The 17780-nt window shown below is 41.7% G+C and overlaps 1 protein-coding gene across 1 annotated transcript in view; it reads right to left on the bottom strand.

Annotated features, from left to right (window-relative positions):
- The window catches only part of shank2b (SH3 and multiple ankyrin repeat domains 2b), a 220153-nt gene extending 203832 nt beyond the window's left edge, over positions 1-16321 (bottom strand). The window contains exons 1-4 of the mRNA XM_085408855.1: positions 16100-16321; positions 4900-5103; positions 3325-3396; positions 797-905 (exon numbers count right to left, since the gene is read on the bottom strand). Coding sequence (XP_085264981.1) covers positions 797-905; positions 3325-3396; positions 4900-5103; positions 16100-16303 — 589 coding nt within the window. The 5' untranslated portion in view covers positions 16304-16321. The remainder of the gene's footprint in view (positions 1-796; positions 906-3324; positions 3397-4899; positions 5104-16099) is intronic.
- Positions 16322-17780: the final 1459 nt, after the last annotated feature.

Below are 17780 nucleotides of genomic sequence, written 5' to 3'. Positions count from 1 at the left end.
ATCCAGCCAATCCAAAAAAATCCAGCTCTATGTTTTTGTAACTGGATTCTCCAGGTCCATCCATCCATCCATCCATCCATCCATCCATCCATCCATCCATCTTCTTCTGTTTATCCGGGGCCGGGTCGCGGGGGCAGCAGCCCAAGCAGCCCAGACCTCCCTCTCCCCAGCCACCTCCTCCAGCTTGTCTGGGACCAGCCGAGAGATATAATCTCTCCAGCGTGTCCTGGGTCTGCCCCGGGGCCTCCTCCTGGAGGAACATGCCCAGAACACCTCACCCAGGAGGCGCCCAGGAGGCATCCTTGTCAGATCCCCAAACCACCTCAGCTGGCTCCTTTCGATGTGGAGCAGCAGCGGCTCTACTCTGAGCCCCTCCCGGATGGCCAAACTCACCTTATCTCTAAGGGAGAGGCCAGCCACCCTTCGGAGGAAGCTAACTTCCGCCGCTTGTATCCGCGATCTCGTTGGCGGGTGCATTGTGAGATGGGCGGCAGCTAGGAGTGGAGGTCCTGGCGGACCGATCCCCGGATACCAAGACTGGCAGTTGGGAGTCTCCAAGTGTTTTTACATTTTCTTTTTTGCAAATGAAGAAAAAAATGGACATATTCTGATAACACCTGGTGAGTTTTCTTCCTCTATTATGTGCTTCTCTGCTGTTGCTGACCCTCCTCAGAGTAACAGTGTGTATACATACACATTATCAAACCAGGACTTGCACTTGTGTAAACTGTAAATTGTGCTTTTAGTGTACTTGAAGTGTTTGTTGTCTGTGCTTATGAGCAGCATGTTGCCTTACCGCCAGTGTCACTATCGTGATAGTTGGGATCAAAGCCTCTTTCCAACATCTTGGCCACTTTGTCCACTTGATTATGCTGAACAAGGTCCATGAACTTCCTCAGATTGGCCTACACAGCCAGAAAACACAAAGCGCTATTAGAGTGAGGAAAAAGAACAAATGGTAGTGGGTGTGTGAGAGCGAGAAAGACAGGATAGAGGTTCAGAGCTGCAAAAAGACTGAAATAGAAGTTGAGATAAAGAATAACGAAGGGTGAAAAGTGGAAACGCTTAGGAATACATTGTTAAACTGAGAGAGGCTTGCAGATGGAGATGGAAGGAATATAAGGTAGAATACAAGGAAACTGAAAGCAGGCTACACAGAAAGGGACATGACAGGACTGAGAGTGTGGCGAGTGGAAAGAGTGGAATGGTTGCTCCTTCCTGTTCTGTCTGCTTTCTTTCCAGGCCACATGATAAAAATAGATAAGAGAGCAGCTCCCCAAAGGACAGGAGTAAAATGAGGAATGAAGAATGAGATGGCAAAAGAAGAGAAGGACAATAGGTAGCAAAATAAGAACGGACTGGAAAGAAAAGCAGGAGAATAAATGAGGAGGAGATTTTTCCTTTAAACTAACCAATAAAGAACGAAACAGTTTAAAAAACATTCCAAGCTTTATTCATAGAAGTAAAGGAATAAAATAAATAAAAAGCAAAAACAATAATCAAGCATAGATTTACCTCAGACTGGTCATGTAGTTGAGCTAAGCTGCCATTCAGCTGGATCAGCCAGTCCACATTAGCTAATGTGACAGCTGATACTGTTCTATCAGGCTGATGTGACCGAATGAAACGAAGCTGGTTTTCATCACAGATGCATAGAGCTGCTGTTTAAATCTTAACCATGATGAGTCAGTTAAATACCCAGAAATGTCAAGAGTTCATGTGTTTTTCTGGAATGTTTTATTTAATGTAGCTGATACGTCCCTTGTGTGTGTGTGTGTGTGTGTGTGTGTGTGTGTGTGTGTGTGTGTGTGTGTCTGCGTGTGTGTGTGTGTGTGTGTGTGTGTGTGTCTGCGTGTGTGTGTGTGTGTGTGTGTGTGTGTGTGTGTGTGTGTGTGTGTGTGTCTGCAGGCCTGATGAATCAGTCTGCAGGACGGTACCCTATCCTTCTCTCTCTCTTTCTCCTTTTACTGAAATAGTTTGGGAAATTGAAGTTTGATTGGCTCTCTCAGTGTGAGCTCGAGCCAACCGTAGGGCAGCAGACTGCATGGCAAACAGGATTAGCTCCGAAAAGTTGGGTCAAGCCAAGAAACAAACATTAGAAACATTAGAAACAGATGTCTGTCAAACGCATTTGCTAAACTGACCCTTTTGTAAACTTGGTTTGAGCACATTAACCACCGTGCCCCATATTTATTGAACATGTGCTTTTTCTGAACTTTTTGGATTCTAGTAGCCTACCACCTCTCGTCCATCCTCTCTTCCCTATAGTTGAGGTGGAGTTAGAGCAGCTGTCAGACTGTTTCCCATAATGCCGGTAACAGAGCGCTGCCAGAGACACTTATACTTTGGCTGCAATACAGGATTACAGTAGCAGTGGGAAAGCAGCCCAGAGCTAGCCTTTCACAGCGATGGAGACGCTAGAAATCTTAAATTTACTGTATACATTTATTTCAGTTCATGTGGGAGGAACAGAGATAGAGTGAGGGAGCAGTCTGCTGTTGGGCTGCCAGAAAAAAGAACAGCCTTCATCTGAGCAGCATACAAACTCACAGAGTTTTCTCGACTATCACACAGGAACAGCAAAGCCAAATAAGCATAACTGACAGGTAAGTCGCACTGTACGCTTGCTTGGACTTTCTATCCCTCACTCTTTTCTCGTCACAACTCGAGCTGCCAAGAAGCACAGCAAACAGATGCAAGCGTTAATCCAATTGAGAGAGTGATTATTGAGGCCACTACAAAGAAACGCAATCTGTGAGCGTCCTTTCTTTTCTCATTTTTATGATTTTATTTTGGCAACACCTTTGGTGTGAAACAGCCATTACTGTTGTGTTTTCACACTGCACTTCCCAGGGGTCAGCCAACAGTCAGAGTGAGGTGGGTGGAAGTGTGACATTTATTGTCGCACATTTCATTTATTATTTATTCTTGGATTTCATGATCATTTGTCTCAGCTACATGTACCCGGTTTCTAAGAGCATTTATCTGCTGTTCCAAGCACCCAGTGTCAGGTAGGTGCAAAGAGGCGCATCCTCGTTAAATATCATCTTTAATGTGTTTTTACCTCACTGGGATTTTTAAATCCATTCAGTTCAGCTGAATTGTGGGTAAAAGCTTATCGATAGTCTTATCGATGATCCTCTGTCTCTATGTGCATGTCAAAATCAAGGTGAAGTAAACATGTCAGGTCATGTGGCATTATTTGGAAAACCGGTCTCTGCTTTTAGTCAAAGTTGGCTCATCATAAATGACTTGCAATCCCTGTCTGAGAGTCAGTGTGCTTCCTAAGCATGTGACTAAATACTAACTCAACAGAAATCCTACCTTTGTATGAAGTTTGGCGATCTGTTTCTCATCGACATTGGGCTGTCTGTAGACTCTGCTCTTGTATCGGAACTGTTGAGTAAAAAAAAGTAAGCAAAACGGTTACAAATTGTAGGCATCAACAGAAATTCAAGAAAAATCATTATGACTTTATATTTAATATTTCTCCTGACAGTCAGTAACTTCTTACTGTAAAGCAACAGTTATATTATACCTCATTACACGTCTGTGCTGTACTGATCTGAGATCAGATACCACAGAGTGAGTGCAACTATGCCTTGAATAAAAGTCCCGAATCAAAAGGGTGGCTCCAGTAAGCCCTCTATTAAATTAGTACACATTTGGGATCCAGTGACCTCTAATAAGTCTCAGTCACAGCCAGTTTACTTTGCACCTCTGGGTGCATCTTGAAAGCAACTTTTCCTCTGGAAAGGAAATCACTGGGGATAATGCCTAAGATGCGTCCTTTTGATCAAGAGCACACTTCACTACTTTTACGGGCTGTCTGCTGTCAGCTGTAAACATTTTACTGCAGGATTCGTTAAAGATCCATACTAACAGGATTTTTTAAATTACTTGCAAACTTATATCTAAATCAAAGTATTGCACAGAACCTTTGAGCCACATAAGCAAAAGAATGATTCCTTCAGTCCTTCCTCACTTTTCAACGATACTGAATTTCAGTGTTGATTTGAATTTTTTAAAATATACATCTCAAAAAATACATTTGCGGTTTGAGGTTTACACACAGTCGTCATGGGCATGAATGTCATTGTAACTTGGGGATTTTAATTATTTGTTTGAGCTGTCCTTTTTCCAGGCTACAGCATATATCTTTAAGAAGAAGAATTGGGTGCACAATGTTGGCTTTATTTAGGGTTTTCTATGACCAACACAGGATAAAAATCTATATATTGATTAAATGTCTCTTAGTAAGTTGCACGTTGACCAGGCACTTTTGTTGGACCATGTATTCCAGTAGTTTCCAGTTCCTGAACATCCTAACCACTTCCCTCTCATCTGAGGCTAACAGTTTGGCAAAGTGATGACACCAAATAACTTGTGCTTCGATAAAATTGTTTGAACTGATTATCTTGGAATCTGCAGCTGTGTAAAAATGGCTCCAGTAGACTTTAATGTAAATGTGAATTCTCCTTGGATCTATCCTGTTATTCTGAGTATTGGTCAGTCCAATGAGTGCTGACAAATCCTTTTTATGCTGACAAAGAGAAACTACAAGCTACAGCAAATCATGCTCACTAATGACATTTGAGCCTGTACATATATGTTTGACCATGTGTGGATTAGAGAAAATCCAAGATACATTTATGCATCTAATTCAGATTTTTTTTTAAGTGATTAAAATGTGAACTGTTTTTCATTCCACCCTGGAAAGAAAAACAGTATAAAGAAATTTACCCTGATATTCATGATGATGAGTGAATGTAAACTTCTAACCTCACCTGTATTATTTACATCAGAATTTAAACAATTTCCCGTTTGAACTTTTAGATTGTGTAACATAAAATATCCAAAAAATGTGATGTGATTCACGTAAATTTGTCAACAGTTTACCTCCAGAGCTGGGACGCCCTTGCTGATTGGCTGGGGGTATTCTCGGAGGATGCGTTCTTCATCCAGGAACTTGCCTTCTCTCCCGTTGCTCGCTGGCTGGAAAAGCCCATAGTTGAGCACATCTTTCAGGCTCTGATTAAGTGTACAAAGGATCCGCTGCTTGGCAACCCAGACCGTTGCATCCGGGTTGAAGCGCATGCATTTCTGGTTGGGTTTGGAGCGCAGCAGAGGGGGAGGGGGGATATGTGAGAGGAAAAAAATAGACAAACTGATTAGAAAGTGATGCCTGAAGTGTTGGCTGGCAGACACAAGCAAGAAAAAGTAAATAATCACCTCTGAAAACAACAAACATTATGTGACACACATTTCACTTGTACTGGACTTCCAACTTTTGACTGGCAGATGCAAATAACTTGGACCATAAGACTCAAGAGAAGATTAGACCAGAGCTAAAGAACAATGGTGCCCAATTAAAACAGTTCTAACATATCCAAACTGGTGTTTTAATAACCCAAACCCTGTCCCAGTTACGAAAACTAGACACACACATCACTGCCAAACCTTTTTTAATTTATTGTTTTATTGTTAGGATGCTAAGCGGGGCCGCTGTCCTCGCTGCGGATGTAATTGACAGAACCCTTCTGCCCCTGCTCTTTCTCAGCTCCAGCTTCTGTGAAAAAACCCAAACAAATAATGCAGGATTTCTGGTCTGAATCAGAGAGGATTACGGGCACTGTGCCGCGGCATTCAGGAAGTGTCTGTGAGACTGTACAGCTGGGTGTGCTGCTCAGCCAGTGATAGCAGGCCTGTGTCTTTAATAAAGTCTGAAGTGATGAACAGTTTGTGAACTCTGTGTAGCTTTAATCCTCTTGCCTGGCGTTGAGACGAAGACAGGAGGTGAAGGGTTGGACGTGTACAGAAACAGATGTCTGGCATCTGGCAGGGGCTGTGTGGACTGATAGGGCCTCCTGTCCTCTTCTTACAATAGCAGACTTCCATCCACTCCCATTGTTAGTGCTTCCTGAACCGACTGTGCTCAACTTCAGCATTATATATGAAACAGTGATAGTGTGTGCATGTGTTAGGGTTTGCTCTTGTACTTTGGACGTCAGCACAGAGATATACAGAATAAAAACTGACAAAACTGTGTTTTCCAGTGGTCACGCTTGAACTGTAGAGATATTCTCCTGGAGAAACAGCATCTGGCCACCTAAGACTGGAAATAAACCACTCATTCTTACCCATTGCTGTGACTTTATCCCTAACACTGTAGAAAAAAAAAAAGCAACACTTTCACTTAGGTTTTTTAAATTTTTGTAATTATTAAGGACAAAGACATCACAAAAGTATGCCAAGAGGACAAAAAGGCTCACGTCCACTGAGATCTCTCAGCACCTGTAAGAACTAAATGCTGCATATGCTGACCACTGCAATGTTTAATTAAACATTGAATACTCTATACTGTTCCAGGTGAGATCCATGGCTCTGCACTTGGAGCTAATTCTTATCACAGCCACTTCACATTGGCTGCAAATTACTGCAGGAAATGTTGGAGATCATCACTCAGTAAAGCCCAGACATTTTGTGCATAAATGTTTTTAAAGACCCTAAAAAGCAGGGCAACCCTGAACTTGAACTTTTGCTTCACAAAATGGACGTTTGTACCACCAACCCTGGGCGTCAATAACTGATGGTAAAGATGCAAAACATATTATTTTAAAGATGTGACAAGACGAGCTCCAGAAGAAATGATGTGCTGGTGTTGAGGATGTGTTCAGTGACATTCTCAGGTTTGATCCTTGGTCCTTTGTGATGCTTAATTTCACCTGTCATCAAAACCAAGTAAATTCTCCCGTCAGTGAACCTTCATTACACTGGCTTACTCTCATGACTGGATGCCCTGCAGGAGGTTGTAGGGAGTCCTAGCTTTTTAAAAACTAGCTTAAACAGAAATAAGATCCCTTAGTATTTTGTGTCATCTTTGCTACTTTGGTTGTGACCATTGAAATTGGTGAAAACCTAATCTGTTATCATCTCCACTGGCACCCACCTGACTGTGAAATTAGCATGATCCACAGTGGCCAGAACTGATAGTGTAAGACCCAGACCACAAATACAGAATATTTGAAAAGATAATTTCAAACAGTGAGCATTTGCTGCAGCAACTGCTTTACATGGCACCCGACTAGGTAAAATCATCTTATTGGTTACTCCTCTTGTCAACACACATTTGATGGTGCTGGGGCCTGTTCTTCGTACCTCGCTAAGTAAGTTAGCTGGATTAGATTGTTGACGATTTCGCGTGATCCTGGATCAGTCGGTTCCCCGAAGCTCATCCGGGACTTGCTGTCATAGCAACAGAGCCGTAAGCGTAAACCTGCTCGGGAGCAGGTTTACTTTATGTAAACAGGATTAGATCGCGGCCACGCAGGTATGTCCGCTTCATTTATACGAAAGCAACAGCGATAAATAAATAACATCAATGTAACTGAAGATAATGCAGCACTTGATCCTTTTATTGATGTCACACAGATACATACAGGTCATTTCCTAAAAAAGGGAAATGTACTATTAACATTCTATTACATGTATGTGATTATTACAGATGTAATTCATATTTCAGAGTAGTAATTGTAAATTACTTCGTGTAATCAAGATGAGAGACCACGGCTATAAAAGCGAAGGTGGATTTGGGAAGCCTGTCGCAGCCATGTCCTGTCCGTTTACGCGAGCAACCCATTGCGGAAGGTGCAAGATTGATAAGGAGAGTCCTCAGAATTCAGCGTATATTGCGGGACAGACAGGATCCTTTAGCTCAGCGCGACAGTGTGCTCATTGAGAGATATCGATTTTCCCGTGAGGATATTATTTACTTAACCAACTTGTTGACGAGGGGGTGCAGGACCACCACCTGTCTTTTTTTGCTCTGCCCTTTTCTTGGTTGCTGTTATAAACAAACAAACAGATTATTTCAGGCTCTCTTTCCAAGAGACGAAAAGCAATATAAGTGATAAATATTACCATTCTGTAGAATATTCTTATATTTCACTTTTACTTGTTCCCATGTTCTAGTGGGTCCTGTTGTGGCTCTAATGTGAAAGAGGATATAATATAACAATATAATATAATGTAATATAATATTGGATAATATAGTGTAATATAATAAATCTACCCTACCGCCTACTGGTGTTGGCCAGAGGGGCCGATGGCGCAATATGGCAGCCTCGCTTCTGTCAGTCTGCCCCAGGGCAGCTGTGGCTACAACCGTAGCTGCCTCCACCAGTGTGTGAATGTGAGAGTGAATGAATAGTGGCATTGTAAAGCGCTTTGGGTGCCTTGAAAAGCGCTATATAAATCCAATATATTATTATTATTATTATTAAATTACTTACGAGTTTAATTTGTCAGCAACTTCCTGCCAGCCCTCGCTCCTTGCTTTTGCAGCCTTTGCAGTGTTCCCTTGCGTTCTGATTAAACTCTGAAACTCCTGAAATCCCTCACTCAGGAGTTCTTGCTCTGCTGCCGAAAAATACCGAGCCGAGCGCGCTCCTTCGACATTTTCGCCGACCAATCAGAGGGTTGCCGATCAATGTTTCTACTATCGATGCGTAGCCCCTTTTATGACACCCAGTGATGTCACATTACTGCGTCCAGCTGTACTAATCGTCAACAGCAGGTGTGTTCGGGGAACCGGATTAGCGAGCTCACGGTTAGCGCGATGGTTTGATCTTGGATGTAGTGAGCGACGTACGAAGAACGGGCCCCTGGTGTCTGAGTTAATGACAGTTAGACTAAGCATATGTCCACAGCGGCTTTCTGGTGTTCACAAACCCGTCGTCTCCTGTGGTCCAAGCATTCAAACCAACCATGTTTGGAAAGCTCGCTTTGCTTGTCACTGAGTCCAGCCTCTGAATTTTTAGCAGAAATTAACTTTGAAAAGATGTTGTCTCTGTCTGGATGTAAGAACTGTGTACTGGCATTGAATGACAGTGGAGATGGATGAAATAAAGTGAGAAAAGAAAGCTTGTAAGAGAAGAACAGTGTGAAGATTGTGGAAGAACCAAGAACACAGAAAAGCATGTGGGAAAGAGGAAATGTTGTCACTCCCTACACCTGCCTTTTCTTGTCCAAGATGTTGGTTCTTTTGAAACATTATACATTGCTGCAGCTGACTTTTAGACTTTTTTGGATAAATTGCAGCGTGACAGAGATTATTACACTGTTAAATATTTTAGACAAAGTCTGGATCTCTTTTTCTCCTGCTTCTAGTCTTTTCACTCAGAAATGATATGAACGAGCACAGTTTTCAGGAGCCTGCCTCACGTGTCTGTGAGCAAGTGTGTGTTTGTGTTAGCTTGAATTATTCACTTGATTTTGATTTCCAAGCGGACTGTGTGACTCAATCATGTGATCAAGTGGCACCACTGAGTACTCACTGATGAATGTGAAATCAGAAGCACTAGTGCATACTCGTGAGAGAGCTTAGTGTACATGTGAACATGCACATACATATTTTATGCTGCAGTTCTTTTCACTTTGATAATTACGTCAACGGGTCATGAGTTTATTTCATCACTGTACATTTCAATCCACTGGATTGTACAAACTCAATGTGCAGCATAAAAGGGCATTACAAATGAGACCGAAAGGAACGAAACTCAGGAGAGGAACATCAAGTGGCTGAAGATAGAGCTTTGCCAAGCAGCAGCCCCGCCATCTTTGGTCCCTTTTACTCCTTTGTCCTTTTACACATGTGCATCCAATAAAAAGCTATTATTCCTCAAGGACATGCACGCATCAAGCAAAGAGCTGCAGTTCAGAGCAAACTCAAACTACTGCACAGACTCCAGAAGCACCTAGCTGCTCTTTCACATTCACACTGGCAGTCTTTTATGACGACGTTTACTTACAGATTCTCACTGTGAATGAAAGGAAGGCTGCATCTATGTACAGTTAAGGTCGCCTACATGTGGTACATGGTCAGTGAGGATGTAGGCTGCTTGTACTGTATGCACATAGTTCTCACAGAGCTTTAAAGAACAAGCAGCACCATACTGACCCACAGTGTAAATGTACCAACGCTGCAGTTTATGAAAAGCTAACAGCTAAAGTCACAGTTCCCACTGTTCATGTAAAACAAACAAAACTCTGTGGAGTCACTGTTTACCAGAACGATTTTAAAAGTAGAATCTTTCTTTTTTTTTGGGGGGGGGGGGGGGGTGATTTATTTTATTTATTGTTTTCTATTTTATATCCTTTACTTTTGTGTGAGTCCTCATGACTTGTGACTTAAATATTGTCATAACTAATTTAATCCAGGATTCTTCAATGAGTTGTTGTAGGTGCTGATGGCTGTGGGCAGGAAGCATCTCCTGTATTACAGCAGGTCTGAAGACACTCTGCTGCTGTAAACTGACTCATGAAGAGGATGCTCAGGGTTGTCCGTAATTTTCTTTTTTTTTGATTTTGTGAAGAATCCCTCTTTGCACCATCATCTCCACTGGTTCCACAGTAGGACAGAAGCAGTGTTCTTCATCAGGTTTTTGAGCCGTTTTAAGTCCCTGGCTCTGATGCTGCTACCCCAGCAGGTGATTTAAGAAGACTCTCCACAACACACTTATTGAAGGACCCAAGCTTCCTCAGGAAGTACAGTCTGCTCTGACTCTTCTTGTAGATAGCTTCACTGATCAGTCTCCAGTCTAGTCTGTTGTCCAGGTGGACACTGAGGTATTTATACTCTTCGACCACCTACACTTCTAATCCATCCATCCATTCACTTCCGCTTATCCTTTTCAGGGTCGCGGGGGGCGCTGGAGCCTATCCCAGCTGTCATAGGGCGAGAGGCGGGGTACACCCTGGACAGGTTGCCAGTCTGTTGCAGGGCCAACACACAGGGACAGACTGACAGACCATTTGCACTCACATTCATTCGCACATTCACAGCTAGTGACAATTTGGATTATCCAATTAACCTATCCCCACAAGCTGCATGTCTTTGGACGGTGGGAGGAAGCCGGAGTACCCGGAGAGAACCCACGCACACACGGGGAGAACATGCAAACTCCACACAGAAAGACCCTGGCCTGATGGTGGAATTGAACTCAGGACCTTCTTGCTGTGCGGCAACAGTGCTAACCACTGTGCCACAGTGCTGCCAGGTAACATCCTAATCCCATGATGGAAATAGCGTTTGACGTAACACTTAACGGGGTTTTACGTGGCCGATCAACACAATTTAAAAACTGGTATAAAGTCCACACTTTTTCCGTCAATTGTTCCGTCTGTCCTGCTCACATCTCCAGTGGTTGTACACGGTGTCGTTAACGTGGCTTCACTCCACATCAGCCGCTTTGCTAGCTAAACACCGGTGTCGGCACATAAGGACGCTGTCATAGCCTGTCAACGATGTTGATTAGCTGTGTATATACGAATGTGAATCGCATCATTGGCTGGACTATGGGATAAGGCGGCATCGTTCTAATCCCATACAGGAGCAGCCAGTCACTTACTGACTCACACTGCAAAACAGAATTGTTAAAGTATTTCAGGTTAGATTTATTTATTTATTTTTGTGCGCAACGCAGATTTTCTGTGCGCAGAAACCAGCAGTGCGCAAATGCGCACGCGTGCAGCTTAGAGGGAACGTTGGTCAACAGGAGAATAACTTGGTGACTTTTTTCCTTAAACAATCACACAAACTTAGAATTGGGACTAACTGGATGGTCAGTCAGGTCCAGTAGTTAAGTTAAACTGAGTTGATCATTTGCTGTGAAGCGTTTGTGTGATAGTCTTTCACGCACATATGACTGTTTGGACAGTCATAGCGACAACATTAGATGACAAATTTTACACTTTGAGGTTTTGGTCCTACTGGATTACAACTTCCAAGAACTTGGAATCTTATTGGATTATATCCACACAGAGATAGGCACGTCGTGGCCAAGGCATGCCCACTCTGTCCAACCTGTCTCGTCTCTCACATCAGAATAAAATCAGCATAATCTCAGAGTAGGTTAATGAGATAAGTCCACCGATTTGATTGTGTGATTATTATGATTTGATGTGGCTTTTGCTTTGTTCCTGCTGAACTGCTTTTAGTAACACGCCCTGTATTCAAAAAGTCTAAATTGTGGACATTCCCTTTTTAACTTTTTTGAACAGTGAAGCATAAAACCTGCATATTCTTATAACATCACTCGAAGGGCTCTTACAGGTTACGCTAACCTTAAAATTAACAGTTAACTTGGTTTTCAAGGCCACTAAATGTAACCCAGTTATTTACCAAGCGCACCAATTTAGAGAGCCGTAGATAACCGGCGATACGGTCTCTCAATCACACACCACACAGTCCTGACCCACACATACAGTTCTTACACACACTGGACATTCTGGACATTGTTTCACTTCATTACTTAAATCACGCTGCTGTTATTGTGTATATATTTATTTATATTTCTTCATACATTCTTATATAGTTCTATATTGTGTATTTTGTTGTACAGTTATTTTATTTTCAACTTTAATTTATATATTTTATCTTATTCTCCCAGTTAAATTTACCCTTCATTCTAATTTGTGTTGTACAGTTATTTCATTTTTAACCTTAATTTATATTTTATTCCTTCCTAGTTAAATTTACCCTTTTTAATTTTTCATATTTATTTCCTATCTTATTCATAGCCTTTTCCTTTTGTGTTTTCTTTAGGTCACGAGCAGTTGTCCAAGCATTTCACTACATATCGTACTGTGTATGACTGTGTACGTGACAAATAAAATTTGAATTTGAATTTAACCGGTGTGAAGGTGCACCAGGGCCACCCTGGTAAACATGCCTTCAAAGGGACCAGGTTCGTCTCCCATAGGGACTCAGTATCAGTTAGAGCTGGGCAAGTCTCCTACCCGACTCCATCTAAGCTCTCTTTGCCTATTGGGTAATTCTTAGAGAAGAAACAGAGAAACACCGGGGACGATACACAGAATGACACGCAGACGCTCCGACGAAGAACAGAGGTAACCACACACTAAAAATACACACAGGGTAACAATCTAACTATACAAGACAACAGGGAAACAAAACAGAACACATGACCTGGGACACCTTTTAAGTAAAACAGGAAATACAACTGGCTCAAGGACACGGACTTGAAACTACACACGGGAGTACAGGGACCAAAACCTAAGAACTAGAGAAACCATCACAATTGCAGTGAAGCGCCAGATAACAACAAAGATCAATAATAATACACCCTGGACCGTGACAGTTATTGGCTTGCGAGTTGTGAGAATTTTCTGTGTCATGAAAGTAACTCTCTTTTGACCTGGCTAAATCCATGGTAACATGCTGAACACATAACCTGATTATATTCAGATTTTTACTTTCGTGGCTCAAGAGTTGGGAGTTCGCCTTGTAATCGGAAGGTTGCCGGTTCGAGCCCCGGCTTGGACAGTCTCGGTCGTTGTGTCCTTGGGCAAGACACTTCACCTGTTGCCTACTGGTGGTGGTCAGAGGGCCCGGTGGCGCCAGTGTCCGGCAGCCTCGCCTCTGTCAGTGCGCCCCAGGGTGGCTGTGGCTACATTGTAGCTTGCCATCACCAGTGTGTGAATGTGTGTGTGAATGGGTGGGTGACTGGATATGTAAAGCGCTTTGTGGTCCTTAGGGACTAGAAAAGCGCTATACAAATACAGGCCATTTACCATTTACTTTAGAATCTTTAAAAGTGCCTGAGTTTAACAGATTATTTAATTTACAGCATGGTTTAAGTGAATCAGTCCTGCTTGATTTACCAGAACCATCTGAAATTTGGTCAGGAAAGCCTTAAAGAGTTGGAACAACTTTGAGTAAACTCAGTTTTTTCAAATGGCCTCAGTGTTTTGCTATGAAGCACAAAAAATACTGTAACTTAAACACGCATTTCTAATCTGTCCCAAACTTTACATTTGATCAAAGTCCCAACAAATAGGCACCGACAGCCAGAGCAGCACCGAGTGGGAATAGGAAATGTTTTTGCTTTGAGTATTATTCCTCACAGGCTGACCACATCCACTTAGAAAGAGGTCTGTATAAACTTCCAGCCTTGATGATGCCTTTGTGTAAAAATGATGGCTTTTCATTTAATGGCGGCTCTAGTAGCATGGCACGAAAAAGGAAGCTGTAATTGAGGGGTAGGATTTTAGAAAATCATAACATTATTATCATTATTATATATTATACACCCACTTATATATAAATTAGTGGGTGTGTGAAACCATGAGGCAGGCCATGTGGTAGGTTTGTCTGTGTTTGAGGCTGAAACAGCCAAAAACCTTATGAGACATTTTAAATTTAAGATTGACAGACAGACATTTTATTGTCATTCAGTGAACAAGGAATGAAATATTTTTGGAGTTGGCTCACCAAAGGATGAAAATGTATCAAAAATATGTTAAATATGTAATAAGTTATGTTGCATCCCGCTTCCATCCCGCACAGAGATGCAGCTGGTCACACACTCAGTGTACAACACTGTGACATAAACTTAACATGTGTTCTTGTACAATGTCTAGCAGGCACAGGAAGTGTGCCTTGTTTATGAAACAGACAAATTAGAATTTTCTGAAAGACTGCAACAAACATCTCGAGTGAGTCGAGCCCGGCACACGTACACGGCAGCAGGCGCGATGCCACGGTCCTACTGCTGCTCGCAGCTTTAATGTGGAATATGAAATAAGGGCCTAAAAATAAGATTAATTAGGCATCATTTACTATCAGCTATTCATCTACCTGCTATTCATTTACATATTAATAGGAAATGGAAGGACAATCTAACATTCATTTACTTTCTCCTTTTGGCTCCCACATCTGGGTTCATCATCTTCTATTATAAACTGCACAGCAATATTAAATTGTATAATCAGTATTTGAGTTCTAAGGGCAAACTGTGTCATTAAATGTTGTAGTGTGACTCTCACCAAGCACCTAATCCAGTAAACGCTTTTCTTCACTAATTTTCCAAATAGCCCCGCCCACCTCATGACCCACCTTAACTTTTGATACACACTCTTACACATATGCAGCTATATATAACAACCTGCTACACGTCTCCCATTCAACAGTCACAGACCAACTAATATCATATTATGATTCTTGATGGCCAGAGCTCGTTTAAGTCCCCGACTTTAAAACTGTAAATGAGTGAAAGATTACTGGTAAGCCTACTTTAAACAGCAGGAAGCCTCCAAGGCTGAGATTACACTCCTTTGCTTCCTCTGAAAACATCCATTTGCTTAAAGGTTAATCTCACACAAATGGAAGAGATAAGGATGTGTTATATTATCATGCTAGAGGAGTCTTATAATGAGTATAAAATAAGATAAAACAGCAAACCGATGGAATGTGCTAACAGGTGTATGTGTTTTTCAAGTTTTGGCAAATGTCTTTGCACATTTCCTGCAAATTTCTTTTATCTCTCCAGGTATATACAACAGATGATATATACCAGCTAATAGGGATACTACTTTATACATGAAAGGACCCTTAAAGAATATTCACCCTCTCAGAAATGCCAGTGATTTCGTTGTTGGAGTTGGAGTGAGCAGAGTGCAGTGAAGCACATTTGGATCACTGTAAAACCTTTAACATCTGGAAATGCACCTGTTTCTTTCTGCCTGCATTATCAATTTTTATAAAGATTCCTATCTGTTTAATGCATGGTGACACTGTTTGTAAGCCACAACTGAAATGCCACCGACTGTACCTTTCCTGCAGGTCTCACACATTAATGGCATCATTGCGTTTGAGTTTACTGCAAGCCAGCTTTCAATAAAAGCTTTTAGATCACAAAAGAGGTTAGAAGGTGTTAGAATACACAGCATTCATTTCCAGTACATATCAAGTCGCAAGTTTATGTTCATCAGTCACGTTAATATTTCACACAGTCACAAACATGATCAATTCGAAACATTTATCGGGTTACTGGCATCCCATCTAGGGTTAGGGTCGAGGTCGTTTCCCTTACTGATGAAATCTCATACGTTAATGTTAACATTAATATTGTTCTGTTAAACGCTTTGAGCTCTGGCGTCCCAAAAAGATGAAAATTTTAACAAAAAAAGAGGTGGATGTTTGCCTAACCCTACCCTAGATGCGGGTGAGCTGGTGGATGCTACGAGGTTAACATCAGCACTCTCAAAAGCTCTGTTCTCATCCTTCACAGATACTCACTGTCTGCTGCAAGTCAGGGATCAAGAGACGGATAACCAGTGAGTTCGTGTGAATGTCGTCCATGCGGTTCTGCGATGGCTCTGCAGTGGCCCTTATAGTCTCATAGATTGTTTCTTCGCGGGAGCTCTCGGAGGCACAATCATCAGAGTAGTCGGAAAAGCTCTGGGCCATCTCATCCTCACTGGAGGTGGAGCTTTGGGGCATAGTCAGCAGGCCCGGGGAATTCAGCTGGGACAGAGAAGCAAACAGGAAATAATATCAGGCTCTTGCAAAGAGATGATTAAAGAAACTAGATATTCAAATTGAATAATCTCCTCCTGTTACCATCAGACACCTTCTGTCATTTCAGACAGCCGTCAAAGACCACGCATGCTACTTTGTCTCATCCATCCTGTGCTAACAGCTTGTACAGTGGGCTTCAGTAAACTCCCAGAGGTACTAATATCACCTAATATATGCAAAAACATGGTCTGGCTCATTAGTGCTTTCTGTATATCACTAAATGAACTTCACGAGGGTGAAAACTGCACCTGAGAGTTAATCTATTCCCTATGGCCAAATGATCCACTGGCAACATGATTTATGGTCTTATCAGTCAGTGCCTCCAGCTGTGTGCTTGTAAGTGACCCGGGCAGAATGAAGATACTGAAATAACCCGAATGTCTGATTAAATATATTTTCAACTTTTCTCAGAAGTCAGTGTGTGGGGGATTTGGAGGTTAAATGTTTTATATTAATTAAATACTAACAATTAATATCCCCATATGTCATTGACCTTACACTGACAAAAAAGATTTCTTTTTTAAAGTAACTGATTAAAACAGTACCCAACACTCACACTGAACTATTCTCACTTGTTGACATTAGATAACAGTTAGAGGTCTAACATAAGTACTAAACACAGACAGAGATTAAATGATTTTTAGGTAAAACCTTCCCAATGTATAACTTATTCTTCATTTCGTTCATTAAATATTATTTTTCATTTTTAAAAAACTAATCTATGACCTTTTCTTTAACTAAAGAAAACACTTCAACTTGTAAATACAAGCAAAAACCGTGTAAGTCAAAATCTGAAGGTTATAGTTCAACATAGGAAATGATCATGCTAAGCTGTGCGTATTTCACTCTACTTCTTTTCAGAGTGCCAGCAAGATACAATATTTCACAAGATGACTTTTCAAACATCTGTCTGTTTAACTGCGACTGCTGCAAAAACCAAACAAACAAAAAAGAAAAAACCCAAACCTGGACTCTGTCACGGGTTCATAACTCTAGGAACAACAAGTAGGCCTGCAGAGCGAGAGCAAAGTGCTCTAATAGGGTGATATGGTGCTACAAGGTCATTAAGATAAGATGGACCTGATTATTTAAGACCTTGTATGTGAGGAGCAGGATTTTGGATTCTGGATTTAACAGGAAGCCAAAACAGGAGAAATCTGCTCTCTTTCTAGTCCCTGTCAGGACTCTTGCTGCAGCATTTTGGATCAGCTGAAGGCTTTTCAGCGAGTTTTCTGGACATCCTGATAATAATGAATTACAGTCGTCCAGCCTGGAACTAGTTTTTCAGCGTCACTCTGAGACAGGATATTTCTAATTTTAGAGATGTTGCACAAATGGAAGAAAGCAGTCTTACATAATTGTTTAATATGTGCATTGAACGACATGTCCTGGTCAAAAA

Source organism: Rhamphochromis longiceps, linkage group LG1, assembly GCF_057381845.1.
Source record: "Rhamphochromis longiceps isolate RC_006_pf linkage group LG1, R_longiceps_female_GT1.1, whole genome shotgun sequence".
Lineage (NCBI taxonomy): Eukaryota > Metazoa > Chordata > Actinopteri > Cichliformes > Cichlidae > Rhamphochromis > Rhamphochromis longiceps.
This window is presented reverse-complemented; position numbering and strand designations above follow the sequence as displayed.